This window comes from Hyperoodon ampullatus (assembly GCF_949752795.1).
Source record: "Hyperoodon ampullatus genome assembly, chromosome: 5".
NCBI lineage: Eukaryota > Metazoa > Chordata > Mammalia > Artiodactyla > Ziphiidae > Hyperoodon > Hyperoodon ampullatus.
The window spans coordinates 15,153,548-15,175,768 of record NC_136918.1 but is presented as its reverse complement, the minus strand read 5'-3'; the positions used below and the strand labels follow the sequence as shown (position 1 = coordinate 15,175,768).

Below are 22,221 nucleotides of genomic sequence, written 5' to 3'. Positions count from 1 at the left end.
AAACTTTGATATTCTTTGGTCCCCTGCCCAAGATTTTGTTTGCTATCCCAATTTTCTGACCACTGTTTTTCTCTACCTCTCCCTTCCATGCTTCCTATGTAGTCTGCCTTTTTTTCACTTATAGCTTTTTTTTTTGTATTATGAAAATTTGTAATGAGATCTCCATTAGTTATCTAGATTCAAGAATCAAAAGTTTACCACATTTGCTCTACTTTTTTCTTTGCTGGAATATTTAAAATCATATCTCAGACATCATGTCTTATCTCCCAATAGAAGCATAAGCTGTGCTCTTTAAATATTGCTCTCTGAATGCTCTTCCCCTAACCTGGTTTCCTCATTGTATTTGTTCTCCTTGGAAAATCTTATTCATTCCTGTAGCTTCATGTACTGTCTACTGATAACTTTAAAGTCTGTATCTACACCTGCATTACAGGCCAGTATTTAAATTTTTGTAGTATATTTCTCCAGTCAGATATTCTATGGTGACCAAAATTTTAAATGTCTAAAATAATAATACTTGTTATCTCTTTCTCATCTTTATGCCTGCTTTCCCTTCTTTTTTTAAACTTCTCTGTATCTTTATCACACAGTTCTTCTAGTAGTTATTTTAAGTATCAGAGTCTTCTTTTGTCTTCTCCCTTTTCTTCATATCCCATATTTAATTAGTTCTCAAGTCCCATCAGTCACTGTCTCTCACACCAGTCCTTTCCATTCTGTTCTTACTTTTGCCAGTCTGGTATAGGTCTTCATCATCTTTTTCATTTTTCATCTATTAGTTTCCCAGCTGTGTCTCCTTAGTACCTTCTGTCTCTTTCTAATCTTTTTCTTTTTTTTCCTGCTCAGAATCTCCTGGATCTACTGTTTTCTTGAGTTAAAAAAAAACAAAGCAGACAAAAAATTCTCAAGTTTTTAAAACTGATCATGCTGTCAAGGAGGACAGGGACCAGGTGTTATTTTTCTCTTTAGCTGCACCACCTTTCTGGTTGATACCTGGCAAACAGTAGGCCTATAATAAATGAATGAAAGTAGATACTGTGCTTGAATCTCTACCTACATTCATGAAAATATCGCCTACTGTTCTTTCAGTGTTTAATTTTGATAATACTAAGTCACTAAATGGAAGCATTAAAGACCCTTTTTGTAAAATACTAAATTAAAAATAACTTACTGTTTTAAAAAAGCTTGGTTGCTTTTTCCTTCTAAAAATGAAGCAGCTGCCCACTGGTAGGGACAGGCAAAATTTATATACTGTATTATTATTGTATATATGTCAGTTTCCCTGACAATAAAATAACTAGTATTGTTATTATCATTGTTGTTGTTTTAGTTTAGATTGCATGAAACTTGTTTTTATGCAATTTTGGTAGTTTGATTTGTGACACTACTGCCAAGACAGTACATTTTATACACATATTGAACCTCACACTAACCTACTTATTATTAAAATATTTCTAATTTTCTTTTAGGACCAGTTTGGACAACATATAAAATCAGATGTGCACTTGAATTTTTATGTTTATTATGGTCCTGATCGTGTTAGAGACCCAGCCTTGCTTTCAAAACAGGATATTGTTTTGACTACATATAATATTTTAACTCATGACTATGGAGTAAGTATGTTGATACTCAGAGATTTTTGGAAGTTGAATTTAAGTAATTGCTTCAGGTTTCTAAAGTGTTCTAAAATTCAGGCTTTATACTCTTCCCTTAATATATAGGAAGTAAACAGGACATTTTTTTAAATAAAATATTTTATTACAATTAATTTTACCTATATCTTGTTACTTTTTAAAGTGTGGCTACTGGAAAATTTAATATGACATACGTGGCTTGCATGACATTCTTATTCGACAGTGCTGCTCTAGACCCTTTTTCCAGAAGCATTCATGTGCATACATATCCACATAATTTTGTATATAATTTCAGGAACTGGTAGGAGCGCCCTAAATCCCATCCATGGGTTCTAGCCCCAAATTAAGGATCTCTAAATCAGGAGTTTCACAGGTTTCTTAAGGTGCGGCATTTACCACACTATCTGCACAGATTTACCATACTGTACAGATGGGGAGACCTGAGCATCAGGCTGTCCTCACAGCCCAACAGCTGAGCCCAGGGACCCCATCTGCTGGGGTGTGGGGCTGCCTGGCCTTCCTGTACTGGTGTGGGGGGCTGGCACTGGGGGTCGCCTCTTGGAGGGTGATGCTGCAGCTCTGCCTCGCTAGTCCCCCCAAGAGGAAATTGTTTTTTAATATTTTGCAAAAAAAAAAAAAAAAGTTCAACTTCCTTTAGATAATAATTTAGGAATATTTTATATTTAGAACATTTAAATTTTAAAATCTGAATTGTAATTAAGTGTATATAGCAATTTGCAAATGAATTCTTACTTTTTCTGATATTCTGGAATATTGTTTTCTGTCATAGTGATTTGATAATTGTTTATCTCAATTTAAAAATAAGCTTTTTTGTATGTGAAATTTGTTTCCCAGTTCATTTAGAATTCTAATTGTTGTTTGCCTATAATTCCGGTTGTTAAAATGTTTTCCAAAATACTTTACTATAAAAATTTTAGTCTTTAGGTAAGAACATTAACTTTTACATAAAAGTAATTATGTTATATTCAAATAATTATTTTTACTGACAATCTTTATATCATCATATGTTTGAATCTGAGGCAGAATAAGAATAGCTCAGTGTTTTGAACCAAGGTCTCATCAGAGAGCTAGATTACCTGGGTTTGAATGCTAGCTCTGCACTTCATAGCTGTGGTACTTTGAGCAACATACGTCACACCTTGGTGCTTCAATTTTCTCATCTGTAAAACACGAGTAATAGTACTTCGTAAGTTTGTGAACATTTAATAATTTAATATATGTAGTGCTTAAAGCAGTACCTACCACATAGTAAGTGATGATATTAAAGAATAACAACTCATATTACTTATCAAATTACATAAAGTATTATTTTACTTTCCTGTGTTTTTAATTCATATGAAACATTTATTTCAGACTAAAGCTGATAGTCCGCTACATAGCATAAGGTGGCTAAGAGTGATCCTGGATGAAGGACATGCCATACGAAATCCAAATGCTCAGCAGACAAAAGCTGTACTTGATTTAGAAGCAGAAAGAAGATGGGTATTGACAGGTAATGATAGCATGTACTTTAAGAAAAATGAATTCCCAAATATGTATGGTTAAGTAAGTTATGAGGTAACTTTGTAAACTTCAAGTGGATATAAAGTCTCTCCCAAAAATCAATTATAGAAATCATTTAATAAAACATTTTGACTTTTTTTTATAGCTGCCCATGATATAGCAACATTTGAATTATAGTTCATTTATGGAACAGTCACTATACTTATTTTTGAACTTTGGAACTCTAGACACTTTAATCCTCCAATTAGAATCTTGATTTCTCTACTTCCCATCATGGAGCTTGTTTGCTACTCATGAACCTGTACTGGAAGATGGGGACGAGAATATAAACTCAAATTAGTTTTTTTCTTCTTGCTAGTGCTGCTGATTTAAAAATCAAATAAGCAAATGTTCTTGATAGGGAGAAAGTTGAGTTTACGGGGTCTGTGGTCTTTTTGTTAGTATGGCAAGTGAGAGCTAAAAATCAGAGCCAGACTGTATTTTGAGATTGTGTATATGTTTAACAAAGGATTATAGTCACAGCTTAATAGTTAGTGGGTGCGCTTAGAACAAAGTGCCCATTTTCAAGTGTTGTCTCCGTTGATTGGGCCGGTGGATATTTTGATTGTGTACTCTGGATATAGAGTTATAACAGTTTTCTGTTCTTTTTAGGCACTCCAATTCAGAATTCTTTAAAGGACTTGTGGTCTCTTCTTTCCTTCTTAAAACTTAAACCATTTCTTGATAGAGAATGGTGGCATAGAACAATACAGCGTCCTGTCACAATGGGAGATGAAGGTGGACTTAGGTCAGTAATTTCAGGACAACTGATTAATATTAGCTACAAATAATTTTTCGCAGCTTGAAGCAGTTGCCACTTTCATTACTATTTTAACCTGACTGTTGGCTTTCCTCTCCAAAAAGTGTTTACAGCTCAATGTCTTTGACTGTCAAAAATCTGATGATTCTTGTTTGGGGGGATAAATATCTCTACCTACCACTAAAAGGTTAACTCTCCTTTCCCCTGATTTTAGTCAGAACTGTGAAGGCAGAGCTATATGGTCTTTGTGTGTTGCTCTTACCCTCAAAACCACCATTAATAAATTAAGTAGTGACAGGAAAAACATTATATGCTCAGAGAATCCAATATGCACTAAATTTTCATAACTTATCTTGTATAGCAGTGGTCCCCAATCTTTCTGTCACCAGGGACCAGTTTCGTGGAAGACAGTTTTTCCACTGACGGGGGCGGGGTGGGGGATGGTTTCGGGATGATTCAAGCACATTACGTTTATTGTGCACTTTATTTCTATTATCATTACATTGTAATATATAATGAAGTAATTATTCAACTCACCATAATGCAGAATCAGTGGGAGCCCTGAGCTTGTTTTCACTTGCTACTCACTGACAGGGTTTTGTTATGAGTCTGTAAGCAACTGATTTATTATGGTCTCTGTGCAGTCAAACCTCTCTGCTAATGATAATCTGTATTTGCAGCCACTCCCTAGCGCTAGCATCACTGCCTCAGCTCCACCTCAGATCATCAGGCATTAGATTCTCATAAGGAGCACGCAACCCCTCGCAGGTGCAGTTCACAGTAGGGTTCGTGCTCCTATGAGAATCTAATGCGCAGCTGATCTGACAGGAGGCGGAGCTCAGGTGGTAACGCGAGCGATGGGGAGAGGCTGTAAATACAGATAAAGCTTTGCTTGCTCATCTGCTGCCCACCTCCTGCTGTGCAGCCTGTTTCCTAACAGGCCACGGACAGGTACCGGTCCATGGCCTGGGGGTTGGGGACCCCCGTTGTATAGCTTTATATAGTGATAGCTGAATGATGTGGTAATACAGTGGCATTAACAAGAGTTTTACAAGACAGAAAGTTGTTTCTGGCGGAGACAGATTAAAAACTCAACTTCTCATAAATATCAACTTGCTGATAGCCATTTTGCAAGGTACTAGGCTAATGTTCAAATTTTTTGCCTGGAGCAGTGGTTTTTAGACAGAGCGTTTAGGATTCATTAGCCTTTTGTGAAATCATAAAGATGGCAGCTAGCATTATAGCTGTTCATTAAAGAAAATGAAATAGAGTAGAAAATTTAGGAAAATAGCAGAGTGCATCACACACAGTATTGTTTTGTGAAATGTTTGTTTCTGTTATATGTATATGTGTTTCTGTATGTTTGATGGATGGAGTAAAATATGTTTCTTCCTGTGGGTTACAGTGAAAAAGATTCAAGAGCCACTAACCTAGTTTGCAGTACTGTCTACTTGATTCCTCAGAACCAACTATTTAAATTCTGATTTAAGAAATTGTATTTATATTTCAGTGTTAGGAAAAAATCTTTTTTTAAAGAGTTGCTTCCTTTTTTTTTTCTGATATTGAGAAAAGAGATTGTAAAGGTTGTAGAATCTAGAAGGCATTTATCCCTCTTCTGAATTGTCACATCATGTTTTAATTTTTATTTTTGGCATTCATTACTTTATAAAAATTATTTATGTACCTTGATTTTCATATTACTGGAGAAATTTTTTGAAGATAAGATCTTACTCATTTATGTATTTATGATACATAAATACATAAATATTAGTATAATGCCTCGCGCTTAATAGCTACTTTTTAAGAATTTGAGTGTCAAACTTTGGGTGGTGTAGTTGACAGAATTGAGAAGGAAAAAGAGGGTTAGTGATTAGAAAAACGGGGAGAGAGCTTAAGAAAAATAAGGACAGGATAAAAGATTAAACTGTGACAGGTACTGAATTGAGGGCAAATTTAAATGTATTTTGTTACTATAATTTTCTCTTTGTAGAATATGTCTGTCATTATAAGATTGGATAAAACTCCAAATAAGCGTTTTTTTAAAAAAAATCTTTACTAAGGTTTTAGTACGGTAATAGATTAAGATATTCTTTTCCGTTCTCATTAAATTAACTTACGAAGAAATAAAAAGTTATGTGATTATTTCTTTTATTTTGATTAGGCGTTTACAGTCCCTAATTAAAAATATTACACTTAGAAGAACAAAGACAAGCAAAATTAGAGGAAAACCTGTTTTGGAGTTACCAGAACGTAAAGTATTTATTCAGCACATTACACTTTCAGATGAAGAGAGGAAGATTTACCAGTCTGTGAAGAATGAAGGCAGAGCTACTATTGGAAGGTATGGGGAAAGAAAGTCATTTTAGAAATTAGTTTTTATTTTCTTTGTTAACTTTAATTGAATAGCATTTTTTAGGTATGTTAGCAATAAAGTCTTATTAAGTGCACTGAAGTATAATTTGTTTTTTTTAACTATTTACTTTTTAACAAATTAATAGTTGAAGTGAGTGAAATAATATTATAATTTACCAGGTAAGTAATTCCTTAAGTTAGGAAAAAAGTTTACGTGAAATGGCAAGTCTTGGATTGCTAGTCAGAAGACCTTGCTTGCTTCTATTCCTGGTTCTATGTCATGGGAGAAGATTAAAAACATTGAGAGAAGTATATCTAGAGAAAATAAACCTATTAAGGACTAAAACTTGGGGGAACGTTCCACATTAAAGACATAGGAAAATAAAAAGGAGCCACTGGAAGAGCTTCTGTCAAGGGGAGATGTATGAAGAAAGTAGAGAAACTGTTACAGAATTCCAGTAAAGACTGTAATCAAGAAAGAATATATGGTCAGTAGTGTCACATAGTGCAGAGACTTAGTAAAGGCTATTTACAATAATTTGGTGATTCAGAAGTTACCAGTATAAACTCCCAGAATGGTTTCACTAGAATGATGAGATATGTAGCCAAATTGTAGGAGCAAAGGGATTGCAAAGAAGTAGCCAGCTGTAGGGGTAGACCATTTTTCACGAAGTTGGTCTTTAAAAGGAAGAAGACTGGTAGATAGGATTGACAGTTGGCTGCTGGACCAATTTTTTGATGGTTTTGTTTGTGTAATTGCTTTGAGAGGAAGAGAACATGGAAGAGACTACAGATAGAAAAGAGAATAAAAAAATTGATGGAGAAAAATAAAGCCTACTATGGAGGTAAATAATATCAAGAGTACAATCAGTGAACTATAAGACAAGATATCTACAGAGTAAGGCAGTGGGAAGTTGAGGAAGGTAGACTGGATTTGCAGCCATTGCAAAAAGTAAGGTTTTTAGAGTGGTAGACAGGCTCCACATGGTATTGGATCTATGTAAAAGTTAAATCAGTACGACTTTCCAACCACACATGGAAATCTGGAACTCGGAGCTGATGAAGTGTAGATTAAAGGTGTTGGGGATTGGTAGGTGAGAGATTCTAGTCTAAGCAAGAGCACGTTTGATGTGAATGCATGAAGGAACCAGAATGAGTAGGAGACAAGTGAAGGCAGGACAGGGTTGAGAATATAGGGGAATCTTCAAAACATAAGAACTTCAGTGAGGTACAAAGCAGGTTTAATAGGAATTAGGAATATTGAGAAAGATTGTTCTAAGCAAGCGATTTCAGAGTTCAAAATCTTGCAGTGGTGATTCAAGTTTCCTTCATATTCATTCTTTCAACCAAAATTTATTAAGTGCCTGTGTGCCAGGCACTGTTGTACACATTGGGATACAGCAGAGTAAAGCAGACAAAAGTCTCTACCCTCAAGGAGTTTATATTTCAGTGGGAGGTAACAGATGATTAAAAAATTAAGTTTTATGGAAAAAAAGTAAAGCAGAGAAAGGAGGTAAGGGAGCACTGTAGCTGTTTTGATAGGGTATTCGGGGAAGATGATTTCACTGAGAAGGTGATACGTGGGAAAAGATTGAAAGGAGATTGGGGTTGGGGGGCATTTCTGGCAGAGGGGAACAGCAAGTGTAAAGGCCCTGAGTTGGGAGCATACCTGGGGAGCTTGAGCAACAGAGAGGCAAGTGTGGCTGGATAATATGAGCAAGGCGGAAAACAGTGATGACGTCAGAGAGCTGTTGGAGTGGGGGTGGATGACAGTTATGTAAGGCATTGTGGCATATTTGAAGAACTTTGGCTTTTACTGTTTATGAGATTTGGGAACCTTTGAAGGAAGGGTTTTGAACCACGAATGACTTTAAAGGATAACTGGCTGCTGTGTTAAGACTTACATTGTAGAGTCAAGGCATAAGTAGGGAGAACAGTGGCAAAAATCAAAGTAAGGGATGATGGTGTTTTTTTTTGTTTTTACTACAGTAGTAGTGATGAAGGGGGTGAGAAATGCCCGGATTCTGTTGTATTTTGAAGGTAGAGCCAACAGAACTCGCTGATTGATAGAGTATGGGGTGTGGGAGAGAGGAGTGAAAGATAACTGCAAGGTTTTTCACAGGAGTGGCTGGAAGGATGGAACTGCCATTTGCAGAATAGGTCTCTAGGGAGGGGCAGAGTTTTTTCAGGGAAGACGAGAAACTCAGCTTTGGACACATTGATTGTGTGATGCCTGTGTGATTTCCAAGTGGGGATGTCACATAGTCAGTTGGATATGAGATCAGAGTTCATGGGAATGCTCTTGGTTTGATACAAATTTGAAAGTCACCTGTGTGTAAATGGCCATTTTAGCCGGGAGACTGGGTAAGATCACCAAGAGAGTGAGTGAAGTTAGAGAAGAGTTCTAACAAGACAGGAGTAGCTGGTGAGGTAGGAGGAAACTTCTACTTCGGTATCTGGCACTCAAAAGAAATTTCTTAAACTGAAATATTCATTTTCAGTGTAAGAAGCGGTGCCAGGGAATAATTAGACTATTGGTAAATGTTATTCTGTTTGAAAAGGTTGAAAAAGAGTAACTTTATTGAAACTGTGTTCTCAAAGAAGAAATGTTATTTTAAAATATCTTAATAGGTATTACATTTACTAACATTTATTGAGCGCTTACTACGTGTTATGCATTCATCTAAGAGCTTTATGTGTATTAATTCACAACAGTCCTATTAAGTCAGTACAGGGATTACCTACATTTTACAGATGAAGGATCTGAGGCACAGAGCAGTTAGGTGACTTACACTGTGTCACACAGCTAATGAATGACAGAGGTGGTGTTTAAATTCAGGTAGTTTGGTTCTAGAATTTGTAAGTTCAATCTTTTTTTTTTTTTTTTTTTTTTTTGCGGTACGCGGGCCTCTCACTGTTGTGGCCTCTCCCGTTGCGGAGCACAGGCTCTGGATGCGCAGGCTCAGCGGCCATGGCTCACGGGCCCAGCCGCTCCGCGGCATATGGGATCCTCCCAGACCGGGGCACGAACCCGTATCCCCTGCATCAGCAGGCGGACTCTCAACCACTGCGCCACCAGGGAGGCCCAAGTTCAATCTTTATATTGCCTATTCCTTGCATTCTTGAATACTGAGAAGCATTTGTTGCCATAATACTACTCTTACTAATAATATCAGCAGATATATATCATTTACCATAGTCCAGCACTATTCTAAATGCTTTGCATGTACTAACTTTTTTAATACAACAGTCCTGCGAGGTATGTATTATACCACTGTTACAGCTGAGGAAGCTCAAGACACAGGTTGAGAAACCTGCCCAAGTTTTCACAGTTAAATTGACAGAGCCAGATTTTGAATTCAGACAGTCTAGCTCTAGAGTCTGTCCTCTTAACCATTAGGCTATATTTCTCCTATTGCCTTAATACTTAAATACCAGATTGCCTTGGTATATAATTTTTGGATCACCCATTGTTTCTTCAGAACCTGTATTGTCTTTGTTCTACTGTATTTTATATTGAATAGTTCCATGGAAAACCTTGATTTTTATCTTATTCTTTTCTTTAAAGTCCAGCAATTTCACCAGGATCTCTGTTGATATTTTTATGGAACATGTGGTACCATTTAAATCTGTAGATTCCAGTCTTCCCCTGCACCCCCTTTTGGGAAAGTTTTCTTAAATACTGTTTTCTGTTCCATTATTTTATTTATCTCTGTGTATGCTGGATATTCTTTTTTTTCCATAGGTATCATTTTATTCTAATCATTTACATCTTTCTGTTTAATTTTGCTTTTCTCAATCCTGTTTCCCACATTCTTATGTTTTTATCAGTGGCTAGTCTCTTATGCTGGCTTCCCTGTGGCTTCCTCTGATAGTTTACTTTTCCCTTTCATACTTTTTAGCTGTACCAGCTCATCTTTGATCTCTATTTTGTTTTGCCATACCTTTTCAAGTTTTGTCTCTACTTTAAGCTATTGGTGTTTTTTTAGGAGGAACTGTTTTATTGAGTGGTGTTAAATCATGACAGCATTCTTGGTCGTAATTTTTATTTGCTCTATGGCAACATTTTTCTGGTGAGTTTTCTTTCACTGCCATTTGTTCTCTCCCTTGCTTTTTGCTGATTGTTACTCATATATGAATGTCTTGAGTTCTTTCTGGACTAGCTATTTGCAAGAGATTCATGTGAAGGGACAGGAGTCATAGCTGTATCCTCGACTGGCAGGAAATATATCCTTATTTCATTATGACTCAGGGTTACATGTGAGTTCTTTCAGATTTTACTTGTGCTCATAAAACAGAGATCAGAAGCTTTAGGGTTCCTTACAATATGGAATGCTGTAGTTATAGTCTTTTCTGAAAACACAGTAGGGCCATGTGTTTCCTTATTCAGCTTGCCTTCCCTCCGTCTTGGTATAAACTTGTCCAGGGACGTTCATGAGCCATGCACATAAGAGATGGTGATTTTCTCCTCAGGGCATGCTATTTTGAAGAACTGTGCTCTGGCAGGTCTGCTTGAGATCTGCAGTCATATCTCTCAGTATCTTCCTTTTTGACTTCTACTGCAGTTGGCAGCCATTTCTCATATACTTTGCTTTATTGTTACAAATCTCTCCTGGTTTCATTAAAGATAGAGTTTACTTTTCTGTTTTCCATTCATGTTTTGAAGTGATTTCCAGGGAAGAAGAAAACAATGCCATTTTTGTTGCACTGTTTTAGAATAGGAAATATTATTGTTTAGGGGCCTTCATAATATTTAACGTTTTTACCTCTAGGTATTTTAATGAAGGGACTGTCCTTGCACACTATGCAGATGTCCTGGGTCTTTTGCTTAGATTGCGGCAGATTTGTTGTCATACTCACCTTCTTACAAACGCAGTGTCTTCCAGTGGTCCCTCAGGTAGGTAAATGTGATTGGTTTACACATCATATTTATTAGAGATATTTAAATCAGAATGAGAAATTTTTCATATGGCCTAAATTTAGTTTATTTGTCAAATGGACATTGATTTTAGAATAGGACTCAACTAGAAATATACTCAAGAACCTCTCAACAATGAAATGGAATATTAATGAGGTTTTCAAGGATTTCCAGTGATAGTCTTAGAAGAAAGGTTCAGATTGGATCGGCCTTTTATTCTACGGTAGTACCCACAGATGGTGTTACAGTGATGTTTCTGTGTAAGGTATGTTATGTGGAACTTCTGAATTTTTCTTAAAATTTCAAATTTAAATCATGCTTTTTGCCTGTGGTAAATAAATAAGTAAATAAATAAAAAGACTTAAGACTACCCAAGCAAAACTTTTCCCTATATAAGGAAGATTAAGATTGTCTAGTCATATTACAAGTCTTGCTCTGAAATTAATTTTTCAGCCTTTTCTCTAGGAAATGATACACCTGAAGAACTACGAAAGAAGTTAATAAGGAAGATGAAATTAATTCTGAGCTCAGGTTCTGATGAAGAATGTGCCATTTGCTTGGATTCTTTAACGGTTCCTGTCATAACACATTGTGCACACGTCTTTTGTAAACCCTGCATTTGCCAAGTCATTCAGAATGAGCAGGTTAGTTTTATGCTGAATACAAACTGAGTGTTTGTTTTTTTTTTTTTTTTTATTAGTTTCTGCTTTATAACAAAGTGAATCAGTCATACATATACATCTGTTCCCACATCCCCTCCCTCATGCATCTCCCTCCCTCCCACCCTCCCCATCCCACCCCTCCAGGCGGTCACAAAGCACCGAGCTGATCTCCCTGTGCTCTGCGGCTGCTTCCCACTATCTATCTACCTTACGTTTGGTACTGTATATATGTCCATGCCTCTCTTTCCCTTTGTCACAGCTTACCCTTCCCCTTCCCCATATCCTCAAGTCCATTCTCAAGTAGGTCTGTGTCTTTATTCCCGTTTTACCCCTAGGTTCTTCATGACATTTTTTTTTTTTTTTTAATTCCATATATATGTGTTAGCATACGGTATTTGTCTTTCTCTTTCTGACTTACTTCACTCTGTATGACAGACTCTAGGTCTATCCACCTCATTACAAATAGCTCAGTTTCGTTCCTTTTTATGGCTGAGTAATATTCCATTGTATATATGTGCCACATCTTCTTTATCCATTCATCCGATGATGGACACTTAGGTTGTTTCCACCTCCGGGCTATTGTGAATAGAGCTGCAATGAACATTTTGGTACATGTCTCTTTTTGAATTATGGTTTTCTCAGGGTATATGCCTAGTAGTGGGATTGCTGGGTCATATGGTAGTTCTATTTTTAGTTTTTTAAGGAACCTCCATACTGTTCTCCATAGTGGCTGTACCAATTCACATTCCCACCAGCAGTGCAAGAGTGTTCCCTTTTCTCCACACCCTCTCCAGCATTTATTGTTTCTAGATTTCTTGATGATGGCCATTCTGACTGGTGTGAGATGATATCTCATTGTAGTTTTGATTTGCATTTCTCTAATGATTAATGATGTTGAGCATTCTTTCATGTGTTTGTTGGCAGTCTGTATATCTTCTTTGGAGAAATGCCTATTTAAGTCTTCTGCCCATTTTTGGATTGGGTTGTTTGTTTTTTTGCTATTGAGCTGCATGAGCTGTTTATAAATTTTGGAGATTAATCCTTTGTCAGTTGCTTCATTTGCAAATATTTTCTCCCATTCTGAGGGTTGTCTTTTGGTCTTGTTTATGGTTTCCTTTGCTGTGCAAAAGCTTTGAAGTTTCATTAGGTCCCATTTGTTTATCTTTGTTTTTAGTTCCATTTCTCTAGGAGGTGGGTCCAAAAGGATCTTGCTGTGATTTATGTCATAGAGTGTTCTACCTATGTTTTCCTCTAAGAGTTTGATAGTTTCTGGCCTTACATTTAGGTCTTTAATCCATTTTGAGCTTATTTTTGTGTATGGTGTTAGGGAATGATCTAATCTCATACTTTTACATGTCCCTGTCCAGTTTTCCCAGCACCACTTATTGAAGAGGCTGTCCTTTCTCCACTGTACATTCCTGCCTCCTTTATCAAAGATAAGTTGGCCATATGTGCGTGGGTTTATCTCTGGGCTTTCTATCCTGATCCACTGATCTATCTTTCTGTTTTTATGCCAGTACCACACTGTCTTAATTACTGTAGCTTTGTAGTATAGTCTGAAGTCAGGCAGCCTGATTCCTCCAGCTCCGTTTTTCGTTCTCAAGATTGCTTTGGCTATTCGGGGTCTTTTGTTTTTCCAAACAAATTGTGAAATTTTTTGTTCTACTTCTGTGAAAAATGCCAGTGGTAGTTTGATAGGGATTGCATTGAATCTGTAGATTGCTTTGGGTAGTAGAGTCATTTTCACAATATTGATTCTTCCAATCCAGGAGCATGGTATATCTCTCCATCTATTTATATCATCTTTAATTTCTTTCATCAGTGTCTTATAATTTTCTGCATACAGGTCTTTTGTCTCCTTAGGTAGGTTTATTCCTAGACATTTTATTCTTTTTGTTGCAATGGTAAATGGGAGTGTTTTCTTGATTTCATTTTCAGATTTTTCATCATTAGTGTACAGGAATGCCAGAGATTTCTGTGCATTAATTTTGTATCCTGCTACTTTACCAAATTCATTGATTAGCTCTAGTAGTTTTTCGGTAGCATCTTTAGGATTCTCTATGTATAGTATCATGTCATCTGCAAACAGTGACAGCTTTACTTCTTCTTTTCCAATTTGGATTCCTTTTATTTCCTTTTCTTCTCTGATTGCTGTGGCTAAAACTTCCAAAACTATGTTGAATAAGAGTGGTGAGAGTGGGCAGCCTTGTCTTGTTCCTGATCTTAGTGGAAATGGTTTCAGTTTTTCACCGTTGAGGACAATGTTGGCTGTGGGTTTGTCATATATGGCCTTTATTATGTTGAGGAAAGTTCCCTCTATGCCTACTTTCTGCAGGGTTTTTATCATAAATGGGTGTTGAATTTTGTCGAAAGCTTTCTCTGCATCTATTGAGATGATCATATGGTTTTTCTCCTTCAACTTGTTAATATGGTGTATCACATTGATTGATTTGCGTATATTGAAGAATCCTTGCATTCCTGGAATAAACCCCACTTGATCATGGTGTATGATCCTTTTAATGTGCTGTTGGATTCTGTTTGCTAGTATTTTGTTGAGGATTTTTGCATCTATGTTCATCAGTGATATTGGCCTGTAGTTTTCTTTCTTTGTGACATCCTTGCCTGGTTTTGGTATCAAGGTGATGGTGGCCTCGTAGAATGAGTTTGGGAGTGTTCCTTCCTCTGATATTGTTTGGAAGAGTTTGAGAAGGATGGGTGTTAGCTCTTCTCTAAATGTTTGATAGAATTCGCCTGTGAAGCCATCTGGTCCTGGGCTTTTGTTTGATGGAAGATTTTTAATCACAGTTTCAATTTCAGTGCTTGTGATTGGTCTATTCATATTTTCTATTTCTTCCTGAGTCAGTCTTGGTAGGTTGTGCATTTCTAAGAATTTGTCCATTTCTTCCAGGTTGTCCATTTTATTGGCATAGAGTTGCTTATAGTAATCTCTCATGATCTTTTGTATTTCTGCAGTGTCAGTTGTTACTTCTCCTTTTTCATTTCTAATTCTACTGATTTGAGTCTTCTCCCTTCTTTTCTTGATGAGTCTGGCTAATGGTTTGTCAATTTTGTTTATCTTCTCAAAGAACCAGCTTTTAGTTTGGTTGATCTTTGCTATCGTTTCCTTCATTTCTTTTTCATTTATTTCTGATCTGATCTTTATGATTTCTTTCCTTCTGCTAACTTTGGGGGTTTTTTGTTCTTCTTTCTCTAATTGCTTTAGGTGCAGGGTCAGGTTGTTTACTCGAAATGTTTCCTGTTTCTTAAGGTGGGATTGTATTGCTATAAACTTCCCCCTTAGAACTGCTTTTGCTGCGTCCCATAGGTTTTGGGTCGTCGTGTCTCCATTGTCATTTGTTTCTAAGTATTTCTTAATTTCCTCTTTGATTTCTTCAGTGATCACTTCATTATTGAGTAGTGTATTGTTTAGCCTCCATGTGTTTGTATTTTTTACAGCTCTTTTCCTGTAATTGATGTCTAGTCTCATAGCATTGTGGTCGGAAAAGATACTTGATACAATTTCAATTTTCTTAAATTTACCAAGGCTTGATTTGTGACCCAAGATATGATCTATCCTGGAGAATGTTCCATGAGCACTTGAGAAAAATGTGTATTCTGTTGTTTTTGGGTGGAATGTCCTATAAATATCAATTAAGTCCATCTTGTTTAATGTATCATTTAAAGCTTGTGTTTCCTTATTTATTTTCATTTTGGATGATCTGTCCATTGGTGAAAGTGGGGTGTTAAAGTCCCCTACTATGAGTGTGTTACTGTCGATTTCCCCTTTTATGGCTGTTAGTATTTGCCTTATGTATTGAGGTGCTCCTATGTTGGGTGCATAAATATTTACAATTGTTATATCTTCTTCTTGGATCGATCCCTTTATCGTTATGTAGTGTCCTTCTTTGTCTCTTCTAATAGTCTTTATTTTAAAGTCTATTTTGTCTGATATAAGAATTGCTACTCCAGCTTTCTTTTGATTTCCATTTGCATGGAATATCTTTTTCCATCCCCTTACTTTCAATCTGTATGTGTCTCTAGGTCTGAAGTGGGTCTCTTGTAGACAGCATATATATGGGTCTTGTTTTTGTATCCATTCAGCCACTCTGTGTCTTTTGGTGGGAGCATTTAGTCCATTTACATTTAAGGTAATTATTGATATGTATGTTCCTATTCCCATCTCCTTAATGGCTTTGGGTTCGTTATTGTAGGTATAGTCCTTCTGTTGTGTTTCTTGCCTAGAGAAGTTCCTTTAGCATTTGTTGTAAAGCTGGTTTGGTGGTGCTGAACTCTCTCAGCTTTTGCTTGTCTGTAAAGGTTTTAATTTCTCCATCAAATCTGAATGAGATCCTTGCTGGGTAGAGTAATCTTGGTTGCAGGTTTCTCTCCTTCATCACTTTAATTATGTCCTGCCACTCCCTTCTGGCTTGTAGAGTTTCTGCTGAGAGATCAGCTGTTAACCTGATGGGGATTCCCTTGTGTGTTATTTGTTGTTTTTCCCTTGCTGCTTTTAATATGATTTCTTTGTGTTTAATTTTTGACAGTTTGATTAATATGTGTCTTGGCGTATTTCTTCTTGGATTTATTCTGTATGGGACTCTCTGTGCCTCCTGGACTTGATTAACTATTTCCTTTCCTATATTAGGGAAGTTTTCAACTATAATCTCTTCAAATATTTTCTCAGTCCCTTTCTTTTTCTCTTCTTCTTCTGGAACCCCTATAATTCGAATGTTGGTGCGTTTAATGTTGTCCCAGAGGTCTCTGAGACTGTCCTCTGTTCTTTTCATTCTTTTTTCTTTATTTTTCTCTGCATCAGTTATTTCCACTATTTTATCTCCCACCTCACTTATCCGTTCTTCTGCCTCAGTTATTCTGCTATTGATCCCATCTAGAGTATTTTTCATTTCATTTATTGTGTTTTTAATCGATGCTTGATTCATCTTTAGTTCTTCTAGGTCCTTGTTAACTGTTTCTTGCATATTGTCTATTCTATTTCCAAGATTTTGGATCTGGGAAATAGAATCTTGGATCAGCTTTACTATCATTATTCTGAATTCTTTTTCAGGTAGACTGCCTATTACCTCTTCATTTGTTAGGTCTGGTAGGTTTTTATCTTGCTCCTTCACCTGCTGTGTGTTTTTCTGCTTTCTCATTTTGCTTATGTTACTGTGTTTGGGGTCTCCTTTTTGCAGGCTGCAGATTCGTAGTTCCCGTTGTTTTTGGTGTCTGTCCCCCGTGGCTAAGGTTGTTTCAGTAGGTTGTGTAGGCTTCCTGGTGGGGGGGACTAATGCCTGTGTTCTGGTGGTTGAAGCTCGATCTTGTCTTTCTGGTGGAGAGGTCCACGTCTGGTGGTGTGTTTTGGGGTGCCTGTGGCCTTATTATGTTTTTAGGTATCCTCTCTGCTAATGGGTGGGGTTGTGTTCCTGCCTTGCTAGTTGCTTGGCATAGGGTGACCAGCACTGTAGCTTGCTGGTCATTGACTGAAGCTGGGTGCTGGTGTTGAGATGGAGATCCCTGGGAGATTTTCGCTGCTTGATATTATGTGGAGCTGGGAGGTCTCTTGTGGACCCGTGTCCTGAAGTTGGCTCTCCCACTTCAGAGGCACAGCACTAACTCCTGGCTGCAGCACCAAGAGCCTTTCATCCACCCGGCTCAGAATAACAGTGAGAAAAAGTAGAAAGAAATAATTAGTAGAAGAAAGAAAGAGAGATTGAAAGAAAGGAAGAAGGGAAGTAAGGAAGGAAGGAAGGAAGAAAGAAAGAAAGGAGGGAGGGAGGAAGGATGGAAAGAAAGGAAAGAAAGGAGGGAGGGAGGGAGGAATGAAAGCAAAAGGAAGAGTGAATGGAAGAAGAGAGGGAGGGAGGGAGGAAGGAAAGAAAGAAAGAAAGACAGGAGGGAGGGAGGGAGGGAGGAAGGAAAGAAAAAGAAAGTGGAAAGAAGAAGGGTGGGAGGGAGGGAGGGATGGAGGAAAGAAAAAGAAAGAAGGAAAGGAGGAGCGGAGGGAGGGAGGGAGGAAGGGAAGGGAGAAAAAAAGAAAGAGCAGGTAAAGTAAAATAGAATAAAGTATGAAATATAGTAGCGTTATTAAAATTAAAAAGTAATTATTGAAAAAAAACACGGACCGAAAGAACCCTGGGACATATGGTGGAAGCAAAGCTATACAGAGAGAATCTTACACAGAAGATTACACATACACATTCACAAAAAGAGAGCAGGGGGAAAAATCAAAAATCTTGCTCTCCAAGTCCACCTCCTCGATTTGGGATAATTCGTTGTAAAAAGAGGAAAAGGGCGAAAAGTCTGAAATCTTGCTAAGTCCACCTCCTTAATTTGAGATAATTCGTTGTAAAAAGAGGAAAAAAAAAGGGGGGGAAAGTCTTAAATCTTGTCCTCAAGGTCCACTTCCTCAATTTGGGATGATTCGCTGTCCATTCATGCACTCCACAGACGCAGGGCACATCAAATGGACTGTGGAGCTTTAATCCGCTGCCTCGGAGGCTGCACAGAGAGATTTCCCTGTCTCTGCTCTCACAGCTCCCGGGTCTCAGCCTTGGACCTGGCCCCGCCTCTGCGCGTAGGTCGCCGGAGGGCGTCCGTTCTTCGCTCAGACAGGACGGGTTTAAAGGAGCCGCTGATTCGGGGGCTCTGGCTCACTCAGGCAGAGGGGAGGGAGGGGAATGCCCTCTCCTCGCGCCCCAGGCAACAAAAGGGAAAAAAGTCTCTTGCCTCTCCGGTAGCTCCAGACCCTTTCCCCGGACTCCCTCCGGGCTAGCACTAACCCCTTCAGGGTCTCTTCCTGCCGCCAGCCCCAGACCTCTCCCTGCGCTCCGACTGAAAGCCGATACCCGAGCCTCAGCTCCCAGCCCCGCCCGCTCTTGCGGCCGAGCAGACAAGTCTCTCGGGCTGGTGTGTGCCTGAGGGCACCGATCCTCTGTGCCAAAATCTCTCTGCTTTGCCCTCCACACCCCTGTTGCTGTGCTCTCCTCCGCTACTCCGAAGCTTTCCCCCTCCGCCACCTGCAGTCTCCGCCCTCGAAGGGGCTTGTAGTGTGTAGAAACCTTCCCTCCTTCACGGCTCCCTCCCACTGGTGCAGGTCCCGTCCATATCCTATTGTCTCTGTTTATTCTTTTTTTCTTTTGACCTACCCAGGTATGTGGGGAGTTTCTTGCCTTTTGGGGGGTCTGAGGTCTTCTGTCAGCGTTCAGTAGGTGTTCTGTTGGAGTTGTTCCACGTGTAGATGAATTTCTGATGTATCTGTGGGGAGGAAGGTGATCTCCGCGTCTTACTCTTCCGCCATCTTCCTCCGGCTCCTCACAAATTGAGTGTTTGATGGAGTGGTGTTGCAGTGTTGAGTGTAATGAAAACCCAAGTCCAACAGAGACTATAAAGAGTTTTGCACTTGGATTTACTAGTGCACCTTTTATATATAGTTAATTTTATCAGTGTTTTAATAGATATGTTTCATATAATTAAGCCCTTTTCATATAAAAAGACATTTTTTGGAGGTATATTTCACAGTCAGTATTTTAGTTCTACTAACTCTTTAGATCATCTTTGTCTAAGAAATAGATTGATAATGTGAGACACAGGTAATTTAAAAATTTCTAGTAAAGCAGATGAAGTTAATTCTTATAATGCATTTTTATTTATCCAGTATATCTAAAATATAAAAAATTAATGAGATACCTTACATGATTTTTTAAAACTTAAGTGTTCAAAATTCAGTGGTATTGTGCACTTAGAACACATCTCAATTTGTCTTTACCACGTTTCAACAGCTTAACTGCCATGCATGGCTGTTGGCTACTATAGCAAGGTAGGTCTAGATTCATGTGAAGTGGAATAATCCTTTAAGCAATCCTTCTGAGGTATAATTTTTTAAAACATTTTTATTGAGATATATTATACATATAATGGAAAATGCACGTGTCATGATTGTATAGCTCAGTGAATTATGAAGTAAACAAATCCATATAACTACTACCCAGATCTTCCAGTGTTCCTTCCCAATCATTACTCTCTCCCTCCTCTCTAAAGGTAACTCTACTATACTGACTTCTAACATTGTTTTAGGTTCAGAATCTTTTTTATTGTAATGGTATTTGGTATGTAGTTATTTTAGGTATAATCTTATTAGTATGCCTTGGTACAAAATGGACACAACAGATAACTGCTTTGAATGAACCCGATAGGACTTAACAGATCTGGACTGGCCTTATAGGCTATTAAGAAGGAAATTATTCTTTTTTCTTCTAAAGAATAGTTCTATGGTATATTATAATTAGGTTCAAGAAACTTATTCATGGTTTATTTGTCTGAAAATAGTATAATATTTATTGTTTCAAGCTCTTGCTGCTAGTCAGGATCACCTACTTTTGCTCTCTTCTTTACCAATCCCCCTTACTACATTAGAACATTATATCTGCCTGGAGTTCAGCATGTACACATTTATCTCAAATGGATGAATCTAATAAAAGGTTTAATAAAATGCTGGCTATTAGGGAAATAGAATTTACCATGCCTTTTAAAATTTTTAGGCAAATTTATATTTCTGTTCCTTTGTTAAGTGTCACTCATACTTTGTTCTTTCTTATATAGCCACATGCTAAATGCCCTTTATGCAGAAATGATATACATGGAGACAATTTATTAGAATGTCCTCCAGAAGAATTGGCATGTGACACTGAGAAAAAGCCTAATATGGAATGGACATCCAGTTCGAAGGTAAATATACATGTGCAAATGTTTGAATATTTGTTTTATGTTTATATAAAGAAATACCATATTTAGAAATAGTAATTCTGCTTTTAATTCTGTCATTTGAGTATTATGCTCTGTTGGTGGTTACTGGCTTTTTGTTTCTTTCTGGTGGTGAATTTGAGAGGCGAGAGAAAGCGTTCAGATTATGATAGTATTTTTTTAGTCTCAATTTTTAAAAAAATTGGTGGTCTTTTACATTTGTATTTTAGGGAGATAATATGGCAGGACCTTTCTCTTCCAATTCAAAATGGAATCTAATGGGTATCCTAATTTTTTTCAGATTAACGCTCTAATGCATGCATTGATTGATTTAAGAAAGAAGAACCCCAACATAAAAAGTTTAGTTGTTTCTCAGTTTACAACATTTCTGTCTTTAATAGAAACACCACTCAGGTAAGTTCAACAGTGTTTCTCATTTGGAGCAAAAGGATTTTATATAAATGTTTTAAGTTGGATAGCAAAAAATCATTATGTATGTTTTACCAGTTTTATTCATTTCATCTATCTAAAATAACAGTAACAATAAAGAATACTCCTGAGAACTTAGAATTTTAAAGATTAAGTCCTGAGTTCATAGGAAAAAGGTTGACCTCAGGGCCTGACATATTAGTAGATGATTAGTAAATATTTGTCAGCAGAAATTAGTGAAAGAATTGGTTGAATGAAAAGATTAGTTACTTAACATGTTTTTATAGTGTAGTGTTTCTTGCCTCTTTTGTCCCCTCCATTAGAGCCTCTGGATTTGTGTTTACTCGTTTGGATGGTTCTATGGCCCAAAAGAAAAGAGTTGAATCAATTCAGTGTTTTCAAAACACTGAAGCAGGATCTCCAACTATAATGCTTCTATCCTTAAAAGCAGGTGGAGTTGGTTTGAATCTTTCTGCAGCTTCTCGAGTATTTTTAATGGATCCAGTAAGTAGTTTTGTAGACCTTTTGGTATGTTACTACTTCTTTAAAAAAATAAAAACAAAAAACTGTTTGGTAAATACCTTTATAGTTGTAACTGATTGTGAAAATTCTTAGGCAAACTTTAGAAATAGACAATAACTTAGTAAAAGTGTTTTAAGGGCTTTCTCTTAAGTGCTTTACATATATCACCTGAAATTCTCACAACATCTCTATGAGATGGATCTTGTTACTATCCCCATTTTACATGTGAGGAAACTGAAACATAGAGAAATGAAATAGCTTGCCCTGTCACACAGCTAGTGATATACAAATTAGGATCAGAGTCCATGTTTATAAGTATTATGCTGTGCTTTTCTACTGCTCTTCTGTATACAGAATAAGTTTCTATTAACTCTAATGCTTTAGGGAAGTGTTTTCATTGATTCGGTCCATGAATAATGAGATCTTACTTTGTGTCAGGGAATCTTACTGGCACAGGGAGTCTGGATATAAACAAGATAGACAAAGTAGCCACCATCATGGTGCTAATAGTCTCAAGCTTTAATGTGCATAGGAATTAGGAAATGCAATTTGACCTCTGTCTTCAGATTTAGGAGTTCTTGGATGAGACTCAGGAAACTGCATTTTTATATAGACCATAGGTGATTTTAGGTGCACATGTCCAGC

General features: G+C 37.3%; 1 protein-coding gene across 1 annotated transcript in view; it reads left to right on the top strand.

Annotated features, from left to right (window-relative positions):
- The window catches only part of HLTF (helicase like transcription factor), a gene marked incomplete at both ends in the record, with an annotated part of 90,320 nt that overhangs the window by 62,556 nt on the left and 5,543 nt on the right, over positions 1 to 22,221 (top strand). Inside the window, 9 exon segments of the mRNA XM_079704755.1 lie at positions 1,467 to 1,610; positions 3,006 to 3,144; positions 3,807 to 3,942; positions 6,116 to 6,295; positions 11,079 to 11,203; positions 11,678 to 11,868; positions 20,485 to 20,610; positions 20,927 to 21,039; positions 21,378 to 21,558. Of these exon segments, the coding sequence (XP_079560881.1) occupies positions 1,467 to 1,610; positions 3,006 to 3,144; positions 3,807 to 3,942; positions 6,116 to 6,295; positions 11,079 to 11,203; positions 11,678 to 11,868; positions 20,485 to 20,610; positions 20,927 to 21,039; positions 21,378 to 21,558 (1,335 nt within the window).